The following is an 18,094-nucleotide window of genomic DNA, read 5'->3' as shown; positions in this document are numbered from 1 at the left end:
CTGCTCCAAGCCCCATCCAACCTGACCTTGGACACTCCAGGGATCCAGGGGCAGCCACAGCTTCTCTGAGGTCTCTCCACTCTCACAGCCAGGAATCCCTAATTCCCAATCTCCCACCCAGCCCTGCCCTCTGGCAGTGGATTCCCTGTGTCCTGTCCTTCCATCCCTTGTCCCCAGTCCCTCTCCAGCTCTCCTGGAGCCCCTTTGGGGGCTCTGAGCTCTCCCTGGAGCTTGTCCTCTCCAGGGGAACATTCCCAGCTCTCCCAGCTTGTCCCCAGTTTTCACAGTGTGAGAAACCAACCCAAGGACACTCAGGGTATGTCCTGCTGTAGGGACCAAAGGGCTTGGAAGTTCCACGAAAACCTCAATGCCAAGGCTCAAGAAACCTTGGGAAATTAAGTGCAAAGCTCTCCAGGTGGCAGAACAGAGACCTGGACAAGCAGCAGCTCCTGGATGCAGTGGATTCCCCCTAGGAAAAGGGATTTATTTCTCCCTTTAAGCACATCAGCCCAACAGCTTCTCTACAGCCCTCCAGAAGGGCTCAGCCCTCTGGCAGCTCCCAAAGAATCCCGAGGTACAAACCTGGGGGAGCACGTGCTGAGCATGCAGTGAACAGAAACACAAGCATGACCGGGTTTCCTTTTCTTTCCTTTTAATATAAACATCCTAAAGTAAGTTGGGGGTAGGAGCAGCCTACAGGGAATGTCTTTTGGAATCAAACAGTGTGACATGCTTCGGGAATGATGTGCAAAATTGAAACACCCAAGCAGGGTCAGCTCAGGACTTCCTGGATTCTTCGGTCTTCTTGATTTCCTGCAAGGAGATCAGGGAAGAGACTGAGAACCTGCCACTCTTTGGGAAATAACTCTTGGTTTCACAGCTTAGGAGACCAGGAGTGACCAACAGCTCAGATCACAGGACCAAGCCCTGAGTTCACCTTTAGGGACAAGGCAAGGTTTGACTTGGAAGCTCCAGAAATAGGAATCCCCTTCTCTCCTTCCCAGAGATTAATGTTTATTTTGGTTTATTTTTGCCCCAACTCAGGATTGTGTTGGATTCATTTCCCACTCTTAGGCCACTGATCCATTGGCACTTGCACTCAATCTGTCCCTCAGCAGCTCAAGGCAGACAAAGTGTGGGAAAAGGTGACATTTCTGTGGCTGCCTGGGAACAGACCCTCACCTGCCTGGCCCAGGAATGAGGCAGAAACAATCCCCAAGGACTCACCTCCAGCAGCACCTCCTTCAATTCGGAATAGGCCTTTTCTAAATCATCATTAATGATGACCAGGTCGAACAGCCCAGGCTCTTTACCTAAAGAAGATGATGAAGAAAGAATTAGAGCAGAATTTTTCTTTCCTGTGTCAGCTCTCATGCACGAAGTCCTGTGGCATTTAATATTATTTTTTAGCATTATTATTATTTCAGCTGCTGCTAATGAACTGCTCTGCCCGAAGATCTGCAGGGGGAAATGCAGCAGTGATCCAACTCAGCTCTTGGCAAGCCCTGCCAGCACTGCTAGAGAGCACAAATCAGATATTCCCACAAAAAGCAGCTCCCAAATCCCCCAGGCACGCCCTGTCCCTGCACACAGCACACCCCAAGCACTCACTGAGCTCCAGGTCCACACGGGCTGCAGTCAAACGCTTCTGTAAACTCTCCTCTGTCTCAGTCTTTCGGTCCCGTAGCCGTTTCTCCTAAATCCAGGGACAAAGATGTGGGAGAAATGAATATTCTGGAGGCTGCAGGTAGAAACCTCCCCCACCCTCAGGCTGGTGTTGTCTGTAACCACGGGCACGTGAGAACACCCTGCAAAGGGTGAGGGGCCTCACCCACAGCCCAGTGCAAACCAGTGGCCAAACTGGGCTTGGGATCTCCTACCTAGAGTTCAGGGTCCCAGGTTTCTTTCACCTCCCTCTCATTTATTTATTTTTCCAGGTACTGCTGGAAATGAGATCTCTCTGCTGGGCTCTGGCATCTGGTGCTGCTGGCTTCCTCCTCCACAAACTCAACGAGAAACAGAGCCTGCCTGATGTACTGAGAGCAAGAGGGGAGAGTCAGGAGTTGTCCTCACAGGTCCTCATCCCTCTCTGAACCATGACACTGATTCCGCTTCTGCCAGAGTCTCACTGCAATCACTTAGGGTAAGACCAGAGGGGCATAGAATTTAAGGTGCTGCACAGAACCAGCCTCCCTGGGTTTAATTTTAACTGTGGAGGCAAATCTCAGCACAGCATGAAGCACAATTAATGCATTTAAAGACTGGCCATGGAGTCCATAACCAAGGTGTGGAAAGCATATGAGGAAGGACTCAAAAAAACAAAAACACAGAAAGATTTATCCTTGAGAGCCAGAGTCTGGGGAGCTGTGCTGGGCAGAGATCAACCACACAACCACTGGGTTGGATGAGACCTCCAAGATCATCGAGTCCAACCCAGCCCTAACACCTCAACTAAACCCTGGCACTGAGTGCCACATCCAGGCTTTGTTTAAACACATCCAGGGATGGTGACTCCAGCATGTCCCCGGGCAGACCATTCCAGTATTTTATCACTTTTTCTGTGAAAAACTTTTCCCTAATATCCATTCTGTATTTCCCTTGGTGCAGCTCAAGGCTGTGTCCTCTCCTTCCATCAGTGCTGCCTGGAGAAAGAGCCCAACCCCAGCTGAGCACAGCCACCTTTCAGGGAGTTGTACAGAGTGACAAGGTCACCCCTGAGTCTCCTTTTCTCCAGGATAAACACCCCCAGCTCCCTCAGCCGTTCCTCACAGGGTTCGTGTTCCCAGCCCCTGACCATCCTTGTGAGATCAGTTTGGGAACATCTCCCCAGGGAGTGCAGGGCCCTGAGGAGCCCCGAGGGAAGGGGGAGCCCTGTGGCTGCAGAGCTGATTACCTCTAAGTGCTACGGGCAAAGCAAGGCGGGCGCTCACCAGGATCTCAATGGACGGCGGCTGCACCGAGATGTAGATGGGGTTCAGCTCCGTCTTCTTGATGTTCTTCACGCCCTGGATGTCGATATCCAGGACACAGATCTGGTTCTGGGCCTGCACGGCCTGCACAGCTCCTTTACTGGGGACACAGCACACAGGGAAAGGGTCAGAGAGGCCAAGGAGGGTTTGGGGTGTCCCCCTCCAGCAGTGGGAGAACCTCCCCTGTGCCCAGGCTGTGGCAGGAGAGTTTAAAACTGCTCGTGATAAAAGAGTTTCTCCAAGTGTCACTGCTCTGGGTGGAGCAGGGAGCTGCTGTCTCCTGCTAGAGAGGCTGGCAAAGCCATGCTGGAAGGTGTGGGAATGGATCAGGTGTGACTATTCTGTAGCAGAGTTTCTAAGAGATGGAGGACATGACTTGTATTTGGAGTGAGGTGTGAGCAATTCCAGACTGGGCCTTTTTGGCGCAGTGGAAATTCACGTTGTGGCACAGCAAAAATTCACCTCTTTCTCAAGGTATTTCTTAAGGTATTTAAGGTAATGGGTGTTCACATGTAGATGTATAGTACTAATACAGTAGCCACCTTAAGGCAGCAAATGTGTACATTCTTTGTGTGCCTTGTAATGTCAATAAAGTTGTAAGAAAATAAATATGAGTGCACAAACAATAAACGTCAGTACGACATTTATCACTGCATCAGTGTGAACGTATCGTAGCTCGATCCGACGTCTCAAAGAGACCCTAACTTTACTATCCCACTTCACTACATAGAGGGAAGTTCCCTGCTCATGGCAGGAGGTTGAACTCTATGATCTTTTTGTCCCTTTCAACCCAAACCATCCTGGGATTCTGTGACAAACATGGAAACAACCTTCACCAAAGAGCAAAACACTGAGAACTCCCTTTCACCAAAGATCCACTGACTCCACATGCTCCCCTGAAGGATGCTGGATGGATATGGATGCTCCATCTGGGTCACTTCATCCTCCACTTAATTTTTCAGATGGTGGCTTTTATATGCTGTAAAGACAATTTCTCTTCCCCAACATGGCCAATTGCCTCAAGCTCTTTAATCATTTATTATTATTCACTGATGAGATTTAGGGAGCAGAAAGGATTGGTGAGAACTTCAACTCTTCTGCTAAGCATGAGGGACAACTCCTTTATATGCCACATCTGAGGAGGAGCATCCTCAGGGGCTTGGAGAGATTCTGGATTTATTTTCTAGAATCCCAGAACAGTTTGGACTGGAAAGGATCTTCCAAGACCATCGAATTCCAGCCCCTGTGGCACAGGCAGGGACACCTGACCTACCTTGTCCCGTACATATTCCCGGAGAACTCCGCGTGCTCGATGAATTCACCGGCATCAATTTCTTTCTGCATTTCCTCCCTGGTCACAAAGTGATAATCTGGAGAAGGGAAAACGGGGAAAAATGGACAGAAATTTAACATTTTGAAGGAAAAGTTCACGGTGAAAATGACACCTATGGGTTTTTGGGGGAGAAGACACTTAAAATCTGCTTTAGACAATGCTGGCAGACTGCAGAGATTCACTTCCAAACCAGCTCAAAACATTCTGGAGTTTTCTGTGTGGTCAAAAATGCTGCTCCACTCCATTTTCCACATCCTTTTCCATTCCTGATGCAATGGGAATTTCTCCTCCCTTGCCTACAGGTGTGGGACACATTACAGCAGGAATGGTAATCCTGTCATTTGAAAGGATTTCTAATTAAAGACCAGAATGGGATGAGAGAGAGAGAGATAAAAGGGAACATCAAAACCAAATTAACTAAAAAGGAATATTTCACTATCATCTGTTCAAATTCCTTCCTTTCACTTGAGAGGGAAATTGCCATTGGAAATTAGGAATAAACCTCATTTGATTGTTTCTTAAATATGCAAATACATGAGAAAACAGCTGGGCACAAGCTATTAACACAGCTAAAACCATCTCACTAAGCAGCTGCACTTCCCAAAGCAGTGGCCATTGGAGATAACTCCCCAGAACTATGTGGAACTTTGGAAAATCAAATCACCCAACACCAAGTTCAGAGCACAGTACCCTAAAATGAGAGCCCAGCTTTGAAAACATGAATTATTTGGAGAGTCCAGTGAGACAGACCTGACTGCAACAGGCTCACCTTTGCCATTCACTTCTCCAGGTCTTGGCTGCCTTGTGGTATCTGCAGGGAAAAAGGAAAAAAAAGAAAAGAGAAAACAGCCTTTTAAATTCTGTACATCACCCATGGGTGTTGCAGGATCAAAGAAATGCCAAGGTCTAAGTGGCACATGGATCTCTAGGGGAAAAAAAAAATTCTACCAAGAGGTAATTTGTGAAAAATAAGGTTTAGTTTGGAGTGAGATGAGAGATTCAGTTGAATCAGGAGCATAGGATCACACACACACACAAAGAAAATAGATAATGTTAAGAGTTTTTTTCTCCTCCCATGGCATTAAATTTTTAAACATCCAGCATTTGTTCTTTCATGGTGAAGTAAATTCAGATCTCAAAGGACAGATTTAACTTGCAGTATGCAAAGTGAAGTCTCAAAGTTGGGACATTAAAACACGTTTGGGAAATGGACCCAAAAACATCTTACAAAGCTCCACGGAAAAATCAAATGGCTTTTGGAGCAGAAATGTGGGGAGGATTTTGTTAGTTTCAGAGTCAAAAATCACTCAGAAGGTTCTTGTTTCCTCTCTGAGTTGTGTTTAGAGATGTGGGGAGTCACCAAACCTGGAATGATGCTACTCCAGACCAATCCTAGACGTGCCACTCATTACCAGGAGTAAAAGGTGCCCTGAACTATTTAAACATCCCCAAGAGCCCACAGACAGAGTGAGACACAGACAGAGCATGAAGAACCATTATTTGGGGTATAAATAGAGGAAGCTCTGAGCTGGCACTCCTGAGCTCCTCCCCAGCCCTGGATACTCACGGGAGACGCTGAAGCCGAAGACGTTCTCATAATCTTTGAAGAGTTTCTTTAACAAAGTGCTTTTCCCTGCACCTGATGGGCCACTCAGAACCACTGGCCTTGGTCCCTGCATGACTGGGGAGAGACAGAAAAATGTGTCTGCTTACAAACACCCATGGAAATTCCCTGGAGTCAAATTCCCAGGAGCCCAGCTCCTCCGAACAGCACCAATCCTTTTCCCCTTGGGTACAAATTTCTGCAGGAAAATGTGAAATGATGCAAAATCCCAAGCCTAGAGCTGATACAAAGTACTGGGAGTGCAGAAACACTCAAGAGACTGAGGTTAAACTCATAGGATGTAACCCAAAGGAGGAGGAAACTGGGATTTAGCTGCCAACTAAACTGGGATGAGTCAAGCCAGCTGTTTTCCATCACAGCTGGGTCTCACTGGGGCCAAAATCCTAAAGAAAACTCTCTCTAAAAGGAACAAAATCCTGGTGGCATTTGGGATCATGGGACAGAGGTACAGTCCCAGTCCCTTCCCTCTCACAGGGAGAAAGGGGCTTCAAGGAGTTTGCAGACCAGATTTTGCATCACCAGCCCCCAAACCCTTGCAACAGCATCTGAACTCAGGTGCAATCAGTGCCATGACCATGCTCAGGGTTTATTCTCTTATTTCCTGAAGCACCAACTCCATCTGCAGGTGTTTCATGGCAAGGAAGAAAGAGATCCCAGAGATCAGTTCATGGTACAGTCAAAAAAAAAAGGCAGCCTGGGGCCACACAGAACTTGCTGCAGTTGTTTCTTCAGCCAGAAAGAAGGAAAGATAAAAATGTGTTTTTTTCCTCTGGAGAGGAAGAAAGGTTAATTATCCTCCTGAGAAAAGAAGAAATGCTCAGTGAAGGTGGGGGGCACCACTGGGGACCCCCATCCATCAGCAGCTTCCAAACCAGAAGTGATGGTGAGAGTGGGACAAACCAAACAAGTTCTCCCAATTTAAAAACAGGTACTTTCCCAGCAAGCAGTAAAATCCTCGGAAAAGCATTTTTTTTATCCTCCTGGGCTGGGTGTGGCTTGGGGGATCCACCAGCCAAGAGGCAGCTAATGCCTTTCCATTTTAAATTAGCTCATAGCAATGTCACCCCGACCTTACAAATCACTTTTCAAAGAGCCTTAAGCCAAATGCTGTCTCACCAGAGCGGCCGCGGGCTAATCCCGCCGGGCTCCCTCTGCCTGACCCCGCCTGCGTGAGCGGGACGCCTCCTCAGCCCTAAATCCCTCCTCCCTCGGGGAATTAATTACACAACTTTTCCCTCTGCTCCCTGAGGATGTCGCTGGGCTGACCGCGGTTCATCCCAGGCTGAGCCGAGGGATGTTAAAACACAAAAGGATAAGGAGGTGCCAAGAGCGGCAAGGCGGGTGGGGAAAACTCCCCCGGTCAATAATCGTCCGTAAGGAAATCCTTTTATTCTTTCTTTTTCTCTGCTTAGTGCCCTCAGAGTGCTGCTGCCTCAGGGATGAAACCTTGGGAGGACCAGTCTCATCGCCACATTGCTGGATTAGGATCCACCATCCCAAAGACAGAAGGCTGAACAAACTCTAGGAAGTCCTTTGGGGACCCTCCCAGCATTCTCTTGGTCCATAAACTTCTGTAATTTCCAAAAAAACACAGGTTTTACCGAAATGTTCAACACTAAAAGAAAGCACCAGGGAAATGCTACTCAGTGCTTGCAGCAAGGGAGCAGAGCAGTCCCTGAGGAGTTATCCAAAGCATTTCCCTCAGTTCTTCTCTCTCACATAATTCCATCAGGTGAGCCCTAAACATTCCTTGGAAAACCCTCCACACAAGCTCACCCCCTTCAGCCATCCTGATGTGCTTCACAACCCATCCGCCCCCCAAACAACTCTCCTCCATCACACACCAGCTCCCACAGGCACCCTGAAAACCCCACAAGTGACACTGGGATGCCAGCAGGGGGTTTCCAGATGTGCCAGATCCCATTCCTGGAACTGTGCTGGATGCACGAATCCCAGTCCCAGATCTCAGCCAGGAGGAAAAGAGCTTTCCCCTCTCCTCCCTGAAAAGCTCATCTGCCCCTCAGCCAACACCAGTAGAAATGTAAAGCTGCCCCAAATCCCTTCCAATGGTTTCATTCCAGCCCAGACAATGTGGGGAGGGGGCAGAGGAATGGGCAGGCTCCAGCACATCCTTACCTGTTCCCTGTGCTCCCTTCCAGCCCAGGAAAGCAGCGCAGCCCCCGGCAGCAGCACAGGCTCCCCGGGACAGAGCCGGGCTATTTGTGAGCTCCTAAAGCCTTAATTAATGAGCCAATGAGAACAGTCCTGCTGAGCTTTAATCTTCCCTGCAGGTGCCTCCTCCACTCTCTGCTCTCCTGACTGGCAAAGCTGCATCCAACAGCCCCGAAAGGCTGAGGGGAGCCAGCCCCTGCTGGTCTGGGATCATGGGGAACAGCAGAGCTGCCCCTGTGCCTGCAGCTTGGCTGTGCACAATCCTGGAATGGTTTGTGTTGGAAGGGACCTCCCAGACCATCTAATTCCAAACCCCTGCCCCGAGCAAGGACAATTTGCACTAGACCAGGCTGCTCCAAGCTCCAGCCAAGCTGGAACACTTCCAGGCACTTTCCTTCTGCAGGAACATCGCTCTTTCTTTGGGACCAAATCCACACAGCTTCACCTCAGCTTCACAACCACAAAGGAGACAGGAAAACTCCTCCTGCTCACAGATCCAAGCCACTTCCACAGCAGGATCCTCTACCTTCACTTTGCTCCCTTTTCTTTCCCCAAAATACTCACAGCTAAGAGAAAAGACATCTGTGTTGTGATCACGTCTCACTTGTTTCAGAACGGCTAAAAATAAACCTGAAGATTTGCAGGTGTTTCCTCCTGCCTCCCTGGTGAATCCCTTCTCCTGCAGGGGAAAACTGACAGGGAACAAAAGCCATTTCCACTCCCACGTGACGGGGCTGGGCCCTCACAGGAGGAAAGATTCTGTGGAAAGAAACTGGGAATTTCACAGAATTCCAGAAAGGTTTGGTTGGAAGTGACCTTAAAGCTCATCTTGTTGCCCGCTTGCCATGGGGACACCTGCCACCATCCCAGGCTGCTCCAAGCCCCAGTGGCCAGGGATGGAGCATCCACAACTTCCCAGGGCAATCCCTGCCAAACAGCTCCTCCCCACAGCCCTCAAAACCCACAGGAAAAGCAACAAAAAAACCCTCCAAACCCCAAATCTGGTGATGGGGCTTTTTTCTCCCTCCTGTCTGGTTCCAGGGATGCATCGGTGTGTGACATTTCCATGCTGGCTGCAGCAGGAATGTCACAAAGATGGACTTATTTTAGGCAGAAGCTCCAGGTTTTTTTCCTCTCTTCCTTTTGTCAGATTTTGGCGTTTTCAGAGCAGCCAATCTGCAAATACCCAGCACAGAAGGTTTCCTAAAAAAAATGGTTTGGGATCCAGCCTAATCCACCAAAACCACTGTGGAGTTGATCAGCAAGAGAACAGCCCAACTAATTGACAATATTAATTATCTCCCACATCTGGGACTGAGCACAAACAGCCACATAAACCCCCCCTGGGCTGCAAAAACACGAGGTGGTCACAGGAGGATGCGAGGAATGGTTCCTGGTCTGCTCCTGCTGCTAAATTCACCCTGGATTTCACCTCACAGGTGGCAACATAACCAAGGAAGCAAAGGACAGACATCACCAGAGTTAACCAAATTAAAAGTGATTAGCAGAGAGGCTTTACAGGGAAGGCAAAGCCCCCTTATGAAGAAGGAAAGAAGATTAAAGCACAGTTTCCCTGGAGCCTTGAGAAAGGTCTCCCGGATTAGGATTATAATCCCAGCCCCTATTTTTAGCAGATTTGTTATAAAGGTGCCACTCCCACCTTTCTAAGATTTGGGACAGGTTCCAAAAAGAGAGAGAGAGCTCCTGCTGTGACAGACAGGGAATTATCTGCAGCACAGGAGCAGGGAGGTTCCAACCTTCCAACTTTATCTATCCTGTGATTCTGTGAAGAGCAGAGCATCCCACAGCAGTGCAGAGCTGGAACTCAGCCACTTTTTTCCTGGAAATAATTACCTAAAAAGCACTAATTAGCCTCTCCACTGGCTGCACTCCTGGCTTGCAGGGAGCAGTGATGCTGCAGACAGAACATAAACCACTTTGCTCAAGGTCACTGCAGAAATCAGGGAGGTCCAAGCCAGCTATTATTCCCAGACCATGTCCTCCTGTAAACCAGACCAGTTTACCCACCTGGGAAAACCTCTGCAGAGATAAAGCTCACACAGGTGTGACTTTGCCACCCACTTCCCCACAGGTGTTTGTTTTAGGACACCTGAGGGATGCTTATCTCTAAACCCTTCTTACCTCACCACACCCCACAAACCTCACCTTGATTCCACAAGCACATCCCTATCTGGTTTATCTAACCAGGGACATCTTGGGAGCCAGCCTGGGGCAGCCCAGCGATGGGGACCCGGGGTGGATGTTGGGAAGGGCACAAAGCCAGCCCAGGGACAGCCCTGCGGGGGCTGTGACCTGTCCCACCCACCTCAGCCATCCCACAAGGATAACACAGGACGTGGAGGATGCAGCGGATGAGGGGGAGCTCAGCCTTCTCAGGGCTGGGTGTCAGCCCCCTCATCCAGGGGGGGATCAGCATCCCCAGGTCGGTACCTCAGTGTCTGAGACCCCCCATCCGAGGGACAGAGGAGCCCCATGAGACCCTCAGCAGCCTGGGGCCAGCTGGGACCCCTCAGCTCAGGGCTCCCGTGAGGGGCTCAGGGCTCCCGTGAGGGGCTCAGGGCTCCCGTGAGGGGCGCAGGGCTCCCGTGAGGGGCTCAGGGCTCCCGTGAGGGGCGCAGGGCTCCCGTGAGGGGCGCAGGGCTCCCGTGAGGGGCGCAGGGCTCCCGTGAGGGGCGCAGGGCTCCCGTGAGGGGCGCAGGGCTCCCGTGAGGGGCGCAGGGCTCCCGTGAGGGGCGCAGGGCTCCCGTGAGGGGCGCAGGGCTCCCGTGAGGGGCGCAGGGCTCCCGTGAGGGGCTCAGGGCCCTCAGACCAGGAGCCTGTGACCAGCTGAGCATCCTGAGGCCTGCCGGAGCCCCTCAGCCCAAGGCCTTTGTGAGAGGCTGAGCACCCCAAGGCCACCCAGGACCCCTCAATCCAGGGCCACCACGAGGGGCTGAGCACCCCGCGACCCCTCAGCAGAGGAACCCCGCGAGCAGCTCGGCACTCCAGAGCTGGTTGGGCCCCCTCACCCAAGAGCCCCTTGAGGGGCAGAGGACCCCAGGGCCGGCCAGGACCCCTCATTCCAGGCCTCCCGTGAGGGGCTGATCGCCCCCGAGGCCACTCCGCCGCGGAGCCCTATGAGTGACCGAGCTCCTCAGGCCGGTTACACCCCCTCTGTGCACGGCCCTTGGGAGGCTCTCGGCACGCCGTGGCCGTGAGGGTGAGCCCCGGGCCCCGTCCCCGCTCACCCGCCCGGGCGATGCCCGCCCCGCGCATCCGCCCGAGGATCATGAGGGGCCGGGGGGGGCGGTCCCGGCAGCCCCCGCGAGCGCCCGCCGCCGCCACGCGCGCCCTGACGTCACCGCGGGGCGGGGCTCTGGGGAAGCAGCGGTCACGTGAGTGAAGGGGCGGTGGGCCGCAGCGCGCGGAGGCGTGTGGGGGTGAACCGTGATGGTGGGGGGCGGCACCGCAGGACCGGGATTGGGACGGGGAGCTGGGGGAGAACGCAGGGGGCAGTATGGGCCCAACCACGCTGGGACGGCAGGGAGCCATAGTGGGGTTGAACCATGGTTGGAGAGAGGTGGGAGGGCTCAACCAAGGTGCGTGTGGGGGAGGCATTATGGGGCTGAACCGTGGTGGGCTGAACCATGACGGGGAGAGGGGGGAGCTAATAATTAAAGTAACCCATGGCTGGGGAAGACGTGGTGGGCTGAACCATTGCGGGAATGGGGAGAACCATTCCTGGGGCTGAACCATTGCTGGAATAGGGGGAACCATTCTTGGGGCTGAACCATTGCGGGAATGGGGGGAACCATAAGTGTGGCTGAACCATTGAGGGAATCGGGGGAACCATTCTTGGGGCTGAACCATTACGGGAATAGGGGAAACCATTCCTGGGGCTGAACCATTGATGGAGTGGGGGGAACCATTCCTGGGGCTGAACCATTGCGGGAATAGGGGAAGCCATTCTTGGGGCTGAACCATTGCTGGGATGGGGGAACAATTAGTGGGGCTGAACCATTGAGCAGGGAGCTGTCATGGAGCCAAACCATGGCGGGAGCTGTCATGGGGCTGCTCCGTGCTGCTGAGGGCATGTGGAAGCTTCACAGTGATGGGGACACAGCAGAGTTGCCCCACAGCCACACCAGGACCTTTCCTTGCCCTCAGGGTGTCCCCAGGCCGTGTCATCTGCTCCGTTTGCTGGACCCGTCTGTGCCAGCTGGGCTGAGATGGCGAGCCGGGCGCTGAGGTGAGCACGGCGTGCCTGTGACCCAGTGGGACAGCTCTGGGAGCGGCCTGGTGGAGTCCATGTCACCCCCAGGGTGACACTGCCCCTCTCCTTCCCTTCTCCCACCAGTGCCCTGCGTCTCCAGGCCACGGCCCGGCCGCCGCTCGCTGCCTGTGTCCGCAACAACTCCAACCGCGCCGCCATCTCCCACCTGCACCGGCAGCTCTACGGCCGCCTCTACCCCGTGCTGCTGGTCAACACCGACGGCTCCACCGTCCGCCTGCGCTACAGCGAGCCCAAGAGGATCCTCATGGTATGGGGACAGTGTCCCAAGGGCTCACGCTGTGTCCCCTGGGGTGTGTCACCCTGTCCAGGGGCGTGATGCTGTGTGCTGGGAACTGGCACCATGTCTCTGGAAGCTCGCCCTGCATGCTGGGGGGCTCACACTATGTCCCAGGGATTTCACACCATGTCCTGGGAGCTCATACCTGTCCCTGGGGAGGGTCTCACACCACGTCCCAGGGGTCTCCTGCTGTGTCCAGGGAGCTCATGCCATGTCCTAGGGTAGTCCCACCGTGTCCCCGCGGTCTCATCGCCGTGTCCCCCGTGTCCCCAGATGCCCTTGGACAGCAACACGCTGCCCGAAGCCGAGCGCAAGGCTCGTCTGCGCCGGCAGTTCCCCAGCAAGCCTAAAGCCAAGGAGGAGGAAACCTTCGAGGGCATCGACCTGAACACCTACAAGAAGTTCTGGAAGAAGTGAAGCGCTGAAAGCAGCAATGTATAAATCTATAAATAAATATATATACATATATAAATCAAGCGGTGTGTGGCGGTGCGGCTCTGCGGGGCTCCCCCCGCGCTGGGCGGTGCGGTGGTACCGCCCGCCTCCGTCCCCCCTCCGGCCGTGGCCGCGGTGGTAGCGGCGGGCGGGCGCTCGGCGGCCGGAGGTGCGTCAGGGAACGGGGCCGGGTTCGGGTTCGGGTTCGGGGTTCGGGTTCGGGTTTGGGGTTCGGGGGTGACCCCATGGCTCCGGGCCTAGCACTCCTCAACCTGCAGGAGCCCGGGGTGCAGGGAACCGCCCCGAGCTGCTTTCACACACCTTGGGGACGGGCAAATTCCTGCCTCAGGTCCTGCAGCTTCCCGCGGCCCTGACCCTGAAACTTCCCCTCAGGTAATGGCCCCCCCCCGGCCGTGCAGCCACTTCTCGGGTGCACAGCCTCTGCTCCAGGCCGGGTAATGCGCTCCGCACTGGCTCCATCCCCAGGCCACGACCCGCTCCTCCAGCTCTCCTCCCATCCAGCTGTGAGCCCCTTCCTAGAACCTGAAACCCCCAGACCATATGAACCTTCCCCCGTGAAACCCAGAACCCCCATGCAGGCATTTAACCCCTCCATCAGCCCTGCAACCTCTTCTCAGACCCAGAACTTTCACACTTGAAGTCCTGACCTCTGTCCCCACAAGCTGTGAATCCCCCTTGCTCTGTGACCCTTTCCCAGACCCTAAAACCCCCAGCCTGTGACAGCCCACTGCTGGCCCTAAACCTGCCTGAGGCTCTGCACCTCCCCACACTGAGCTCCCCAAGGCCATGAATCCCCTGGAGGCTGCCCTAAGCCCCTCTCCTCACCCAGCTGTGAGGACTGGGACCCTCCCCAAGCCGTGCACCTCCTTCCACCTCCGCGTCCTAAACCCCCTTCCAGCCTGTAACACCCCCACAAAGGCCTTTAGTTACTCCACTGACCCCTGAGGAGGCCAAATTTGCTTCCCTACACCTTCAGGAGCCCCCCCAGAGCTGCGTGGGGGATGTGAAGTGGGTAAACCCAGGGCTGATCTCTCTGCAGGTGAGCAGCATCCCCCCGAACCTGCTGCGGGCTGCGGTGCCATGTTCGGCTCCTCGCGGGGCGGGGTCCGGGGCGGCCAGGACCAGTTCAGCTGGGAGGATGTCAAGACGGACAAACAGCGTGAGAATTACCTGGGTAAGGGCTGATGCTGCTCAAAATCCCCTGTCCCACCCTCCTTGGCCCCTCTGCCATGGTTTTGGGGTGCAGGGATGTTGAGTAGGGGTCACTGTTCCCCCCCAGGGAACTCCCTGATGGCGCCGGTGGGGCGCTGGCAGAAGGGCAAGGACCTGACCTGGTATGCCAAGGGCAAGAAGGACACAGGGCCCTCGTTATCCCGGGAGGAAGAGCTGGCTGCTGTCCGCCTGGCCGAGCAGGAGGCCATGATGGCAGCACTGTGAGTCCACAGCCCACAAAAACCCCAAAAACCAGGAGAGCTGTGTGTGTGTGTCCCCACATGGATCGCCTGCTCTTGTTTTTATAGGGGCTACAAGAACTTGAAGAGGCAGCCCACAGGTCTCAGCAAAGAGGTAACAGGGCCACCACATGTCCCCTCAGTGCCCCCAAAGCTCTGGTTTTGGGGACACACACAGGACACTGTCCCCTCTCCCCACAGGACCTGGCTGAGGTGTGCAAGAGGGATGGCACCGAGCGGGACGAGAAGGACGTGGATCGAGTGGTGGGTTTGGGCAGCTCCAGGTAAGGAGAGGACAGGATCCCATACCAATTTCTGAATGATTTGTTTGATTTTAGGGTCTTTATGCTTTTTCTGTGTGGTCTCTCTGCAGTGGCAGCGCTGGCAGGGTGATGCTCTCCAAGGAGGACAAAGAGGCAGCCAAGATGGGGCTCTCGGTCTTCACGGTACGGTGCCACTCACATTGTCCCTGGAAGGTCCAAAAATAGATGGAAAAAGGCAAAAAGCAGTGCCCCACACTTGGAATATTTTATTTCAAAACCCATCTGGGTATTGTAACACAGAGACCTGCAGGAGTTTCCTGTGTCCTGTTGGCACCGAGTTCATTTGTGGGGCTTTAATTTAGAAACAGCTCTTAAGGGTATTCTAATTTCCTCCCAAATGTAATTTAATTTTTTTTCCCCAAGTTTAACTTTTAAAGGGAGAAAACCCCTTTGTCTTGTAATTACAAGCTGTGGATTCACTCTGTATTTTTTCTCCCTCTCCAACTCTAGCACCAGAAAGTCTCCAGCAGCCCAGAGATACCTGGCTCCAAGAAGAAGCAGGAAAAGGAGGAGAAGGTGGAGGAGAAACGGTGAGGATTTTTCCCACTGAGGTGGGAACCCACCAGAAATGCCCTGGCTTTTGTGGGAAATGTTTTACAAAATGTTTCCATGGCTCTGCTTGGCATTGGGCTTGTTTTGCATCTCTCTGAATCATCCCCAAAAGCTTCTGTGGGCTTCTCTTTGGCACAGGAGGGATGTGGTGGGATGTGCCTGGAAAAAGGGATGGGTTCCTGGAGCCAGAGGGATGCACAATGCAGCGATTCTCATTGCTTCATCTCTTCCCTGCAGACCTGAGAGCAGCAAAAAATCCAAAAAGGAGAAAAAGAACAAGAAAAAGAAGAAACATAAGAAGGAGAAGAAGAAGGACAAGGACAAGCATTCCAAGAAGGATGCAGCCCCATCATCCTCCGATTCTTCCCCAGATCGGGATAAGAGGTGGGGTTGGGATGGGTCCTCGTCAGTGGAAAACGGGAGGAAGGATTCAGGAGAGCCACGTGGTCATGGCTGGCATCTCCTGGCTTTCCAAACCCCTTTTTCACCCCCGGACTCACCTTGTCCCCGCTGTCCCCGCAGGCACCACCGCAGGAAAACGCAGCAGGAGCCCTCGGAGGCATCGCGGCCCGGCGGGAGGCGGCGACACGACACCGAGTCCTCGGGCAGCAGCGGCGATTCCGGCGCCAGCCCCGCCCGCCGGCACAGCCGGGACAGGGACAGGGACAGGGACAGGGACAGGGACAGGGACAGGGAGGGCCGGGGCCGCCACCCGTCCCCGCGGCGAAAGGGCAGGAAAAGGAGCAGATCCCGCTCCCCGCCCGCCCGCGGGGTCCGCCAGCGCCACGACACCGACTCCGAGGACTGAGAAACGAGTTGTTTTCAAGGAGATCTTCCAAGAGATTTATATTTTTTAAAGATGGTTAAATTAAATCACGTCGGAGCCCCCGCGGGTGTCGGGGTGGAGTCTGGCAAAGGGCATTATGGTTGTGGTGCCAGCAGAGCCTGGGCACCCTTCTCCTCACTCCCTAAAATCCATGCAGGCAGGATTGAGCACGGAGGATGCTGTGGGTGGGGGGCTGGTGCTAAAAATGCTGTGGATACCTCGTGTTTATGTATAGAGACTTTGGAAGAGATTATTATTATATTGGTATTATTATTATTCAGGGGTTTTGTCTTCTTTCCCTGCTCTTGAGTGCTTGCCATTACAAGAAGAGTTTATTTCTTTAAAAATTCCTTAAGTTCATCAGCTGCATGGATAGGAGCTTAAAGCTCATGTAGTTCCAATGGGCAGGGACACCTTTCCCTGGGCCAGGTTGCTCTAAGCCCTGCCTAACCTGGCCTTGGACACCTAAATAATTCCTCAATTTATGGGGAGAAAGTGCAGAGGACCAGGTGTCTTCCATAGGCTTTTGCCCTGCCCACATGCACCACCCCAGGGAGCAGCAAACCACATTCCCCTCCAGGATTTAAACCCTCAGCACGTGATTATTATGTTCTTGGCATACTGAAAGAGAGGAATTTTACAGCAATAAATAGAAATATTGATCCGAATGGAAAGGGGGTGTCCCGAGCAGCTCCGGAGCGTCGCCGGCTGTGCCGAGCACAAGGGCCTCATTTGTGTAATTAACGATGCAACTGAAGACAGGGAGGGTTTGTGTGTCCCCGGTGGACAAAAGCCCAGTGGGGCCGTGCTCAGGAGCTGACAAAGCCCTTCTGTCCCAAGGTGCTGGGCCCGAGCAGTGGGAGATGCTGTGGAGCCTTGGGTGATCCCCACCCCAGCACGGGTTTTGGGGCTGGCAGCCTCTTGGCACCGGGGCTGCTCCTCGTGTTCAGAGCAGCTGCAGCTCCAGATCCATCCAGGGATCCCCACTGTGCTCTCTCTCCCTGGCCAGAGGCTCTGCCCCTGCTGCTGCTCACCAGGCTGAGCTCAAGGTCACCTCCAAGGAATTTTGGGATCCAGACTGGCTGGAGCCTGCTGGGAACATCCCAGAGCAGGACTGTGCCTAGTGGGAACTGGGCAGCAGGTTGAGAAGTGCAAACAGCACAGCAAGTAGAGAAAAAAATCCACAAGTCCCAGTGTCCTGCTCCCTCCATAGGTCCCACTTCCCATTGTCAGCTCCCAAGGGATGGATGCTGCCGGGATGATGTGCACCCACAGCTCCTCAGCAAAGGGAGGGTGTTGATGTGCCCAGCACCATGGCAGGGGCTGGGGCACTGCTGCCCCAGCTCAGTTCAGCTCTCCAGGCCTTTCTCCTGCTTTCCCCTCCTCTTCCTGCTTTACTCTCAAAACCAAGATCTGAGGAAATCAGTTTGAGAAACATGGGAAGCTGAAACTGAGGGGGTAAAGTAGCCCAGCCCCATCCCTGTCCCAGGGCTGCTCACCCCAAAACCTCCCTGTCCAGCTGCTGCAAAGTTTGTCCTGGGCTTGAGCCACCTCCTGCCCAGCTGCTGGGTGGCCAAAAGTGCAGGCTGAGCGCCTGGAACAGAGCAAAGCCTGTGCTGCCCAGAGCAGAGCACAGCTCTGATAACATCACCACGTTCCCCGTTTTCCACAGCACCCTAACCCAGCTGGCCCCTCAATTCCCTCCCAGAACAGGAATAAAGAGCTGTCCTGCCCTGTTATGGATGCAAAGATCCTGATTCAGAGCTTGAAGTTCCTAGGTGGATTTCTGACTCAGGAGGTTTGTGATTCCAGTTTCC

General features: G+C 53.7%; 3 protein-coding genes across 4 annotated transcripts; 2 read left to right on the top strand and 1 right to left on the bottom strand.

The window, feature by feature from the left end:
* Positions 1–635: 635 nt before the first annotated feature.
* On the bottom strand, positions 636–11,463 carry GUK1 (guanylate kinase 1). 2 transcript variants are annotated; one of them, XM_066313467.1, is made up of 8 exons: positions 11,347–11,463; positions 5,870–5,983; positions 5,072–5,113; positions 4,243–4,339; positions 2,931–3,069; positions 1,612–1,696; positions 1,228–1,313; positions 636–813 (listed from the first exon to the last, which is right to left on the bottom strand). In XM_066313467.1, the coding sequence occupies exons 1-8, from the start codon at positions 11,387–11,389 to the stop codon at positions 778–780; spliced, it is 642 nt and encodes a 213-aa protein (XP_066169564.1). In that variant the 5' UTR covers positions 11,390–11,463; the 3' UTR covers positions 636–777. The 2 variants fall into 2 exon arrangements, with proteins under 2 accessions (XP_066169564.1, XP_066169574.1); XM_066313477.1 differs by lacking the exon at positions 11,347–11,463 and adding an exon at positions 9,953–10,089.
* MRPL55 (mitochondrial ribosomal protein L55) lies at positions 11,386–13,141 on the top strand. The gene is made up of 4 exons (XM_066313488.1): positions 11,386–11,493; positions 12,266–12,347; positions 12,456–12,639; positions 12,943–13,141. Exons 1-4 carry the CDS (start codon positions 11,388–11,390, stop codon positions 13,084–13,086), a joined length of 516 nt encoding a protein of 171 aa, XP_066169585.1. The 5' UTR covers positions 11,386–11,387; the 3' UTR covers positions 13,087–13,141.
* Positions 13,142–14,143: 1,002 nt separating this feature from the next.
* Positions 14,144–16,553, top strand: C1H1orf35 (chromosome 1 C1orf35 homolog). Its single transcript, XM_066313453.1, has 8 exons — positions 14,144–14,299; positions 14,405–14,558; positions 14,646–14,691; positions 14,778–14,860; positions 14,950–15,022; positions 15,350–15,429; positions 15,689–15,835; positions 15,974–16,553. Exons 1-8 carry the CDS (start codon positions 14,206–14,208, stop codon positions 16,257–16,259), a joined length of 963 nt encoding a protein of 320 aa, XP_066169550.1. The 5' UTR covers positions 14,144–14,205; the 3' UTR covers positions 16,260–16,553.
* The last annotated feature ends 1,541 nt before the right edge of the window (positions 16,554–18,094 follow it).

Source organism: Sylvia atricapilla, chromosome 1 (assembly GCF_009819655.1).
Source record: "Sylvia atricapilla isolate bSylAtr1 chromosome 1, bSylAtr1.pri, whole genome shotgun sequence".
Lineage (NCBI taxonomy): Eukaryota > Metazoa > Chordata > Aves > Passeriformes > Sylviidae > Sylvia > Sylvia atricapilla.
Note: the sequence above shows the minus strand (reverse complement) of the source record. Positions and strands in the feature narration are given on the sequence as shown.

Bases quoted from the DNA above. Each gene is read 5' to 3' on its own strand.
- MRPL55 (XM_066313488.1), top strand. From the start codon at position 11,388: ATGAGGGGCCGGGGGGGGCGGTCCCGGCAGCCCCCGCGAGCGCCCGCC. The intron at 12,348-12,455 runs GTGAGCACGGCG...TTCTCCCACCAG, and splicing joins ATGGCGAGCCGGGCGCTGAG to TGCCCTGCGTCTCCAGGCCA. The intron at 12,640-12,942 runs GTATGGGGACAG...CCGTGTCCCCAG, and splicing joins AGCCCAAGAGGATCCTCATG to ATGCCCTTGGACAGCAACAC.
- C1H1orf35 (XM_066313453.1), top strand. From the start codon at position 14,206: ATGTTCGGCTCCTCGCGGGGCGGGGTCCGGGGCGGCCAGGACCAGTTC. The intron at 14,861-14,949 runs GTAAGGAGAGGA...GTCTCTCTGCAG, and splicing joins GTGGGTTTGGGCAGCTCCAG to TGGCAGCGCTGGCAGGGTGA. The intron at 15,430-15,688 runs GTGAGGATTTTT...TCTTCCCTGCAG, and splicing joins GAGAAGGTGGAGGAGAAACG to ACCTGAGAGCAGCAAAAAAT.
- GUK1 (XM_066313467.1), bottom strand. From the start codon at position 11,389: ATGATCCTCGGGCGGATGCGCGGGGCGGGCATCGCCCGGGCGG. The intron at 4,340-5,071 runs GTGAGCCTGTTG...TCCCTTCTCCAG, and splicing joins TGGAGAAGTGAATGGCAAAG to ATTATCACTTTGTGACCAGG. The intron at 814-1,227 runs GTGAGTCCTTGG...ATCTCCTTGCAG, and splicing joins TGAAGGAGGTGCTGCTGGAG to GAAATCAAGAAGACCGAAGA.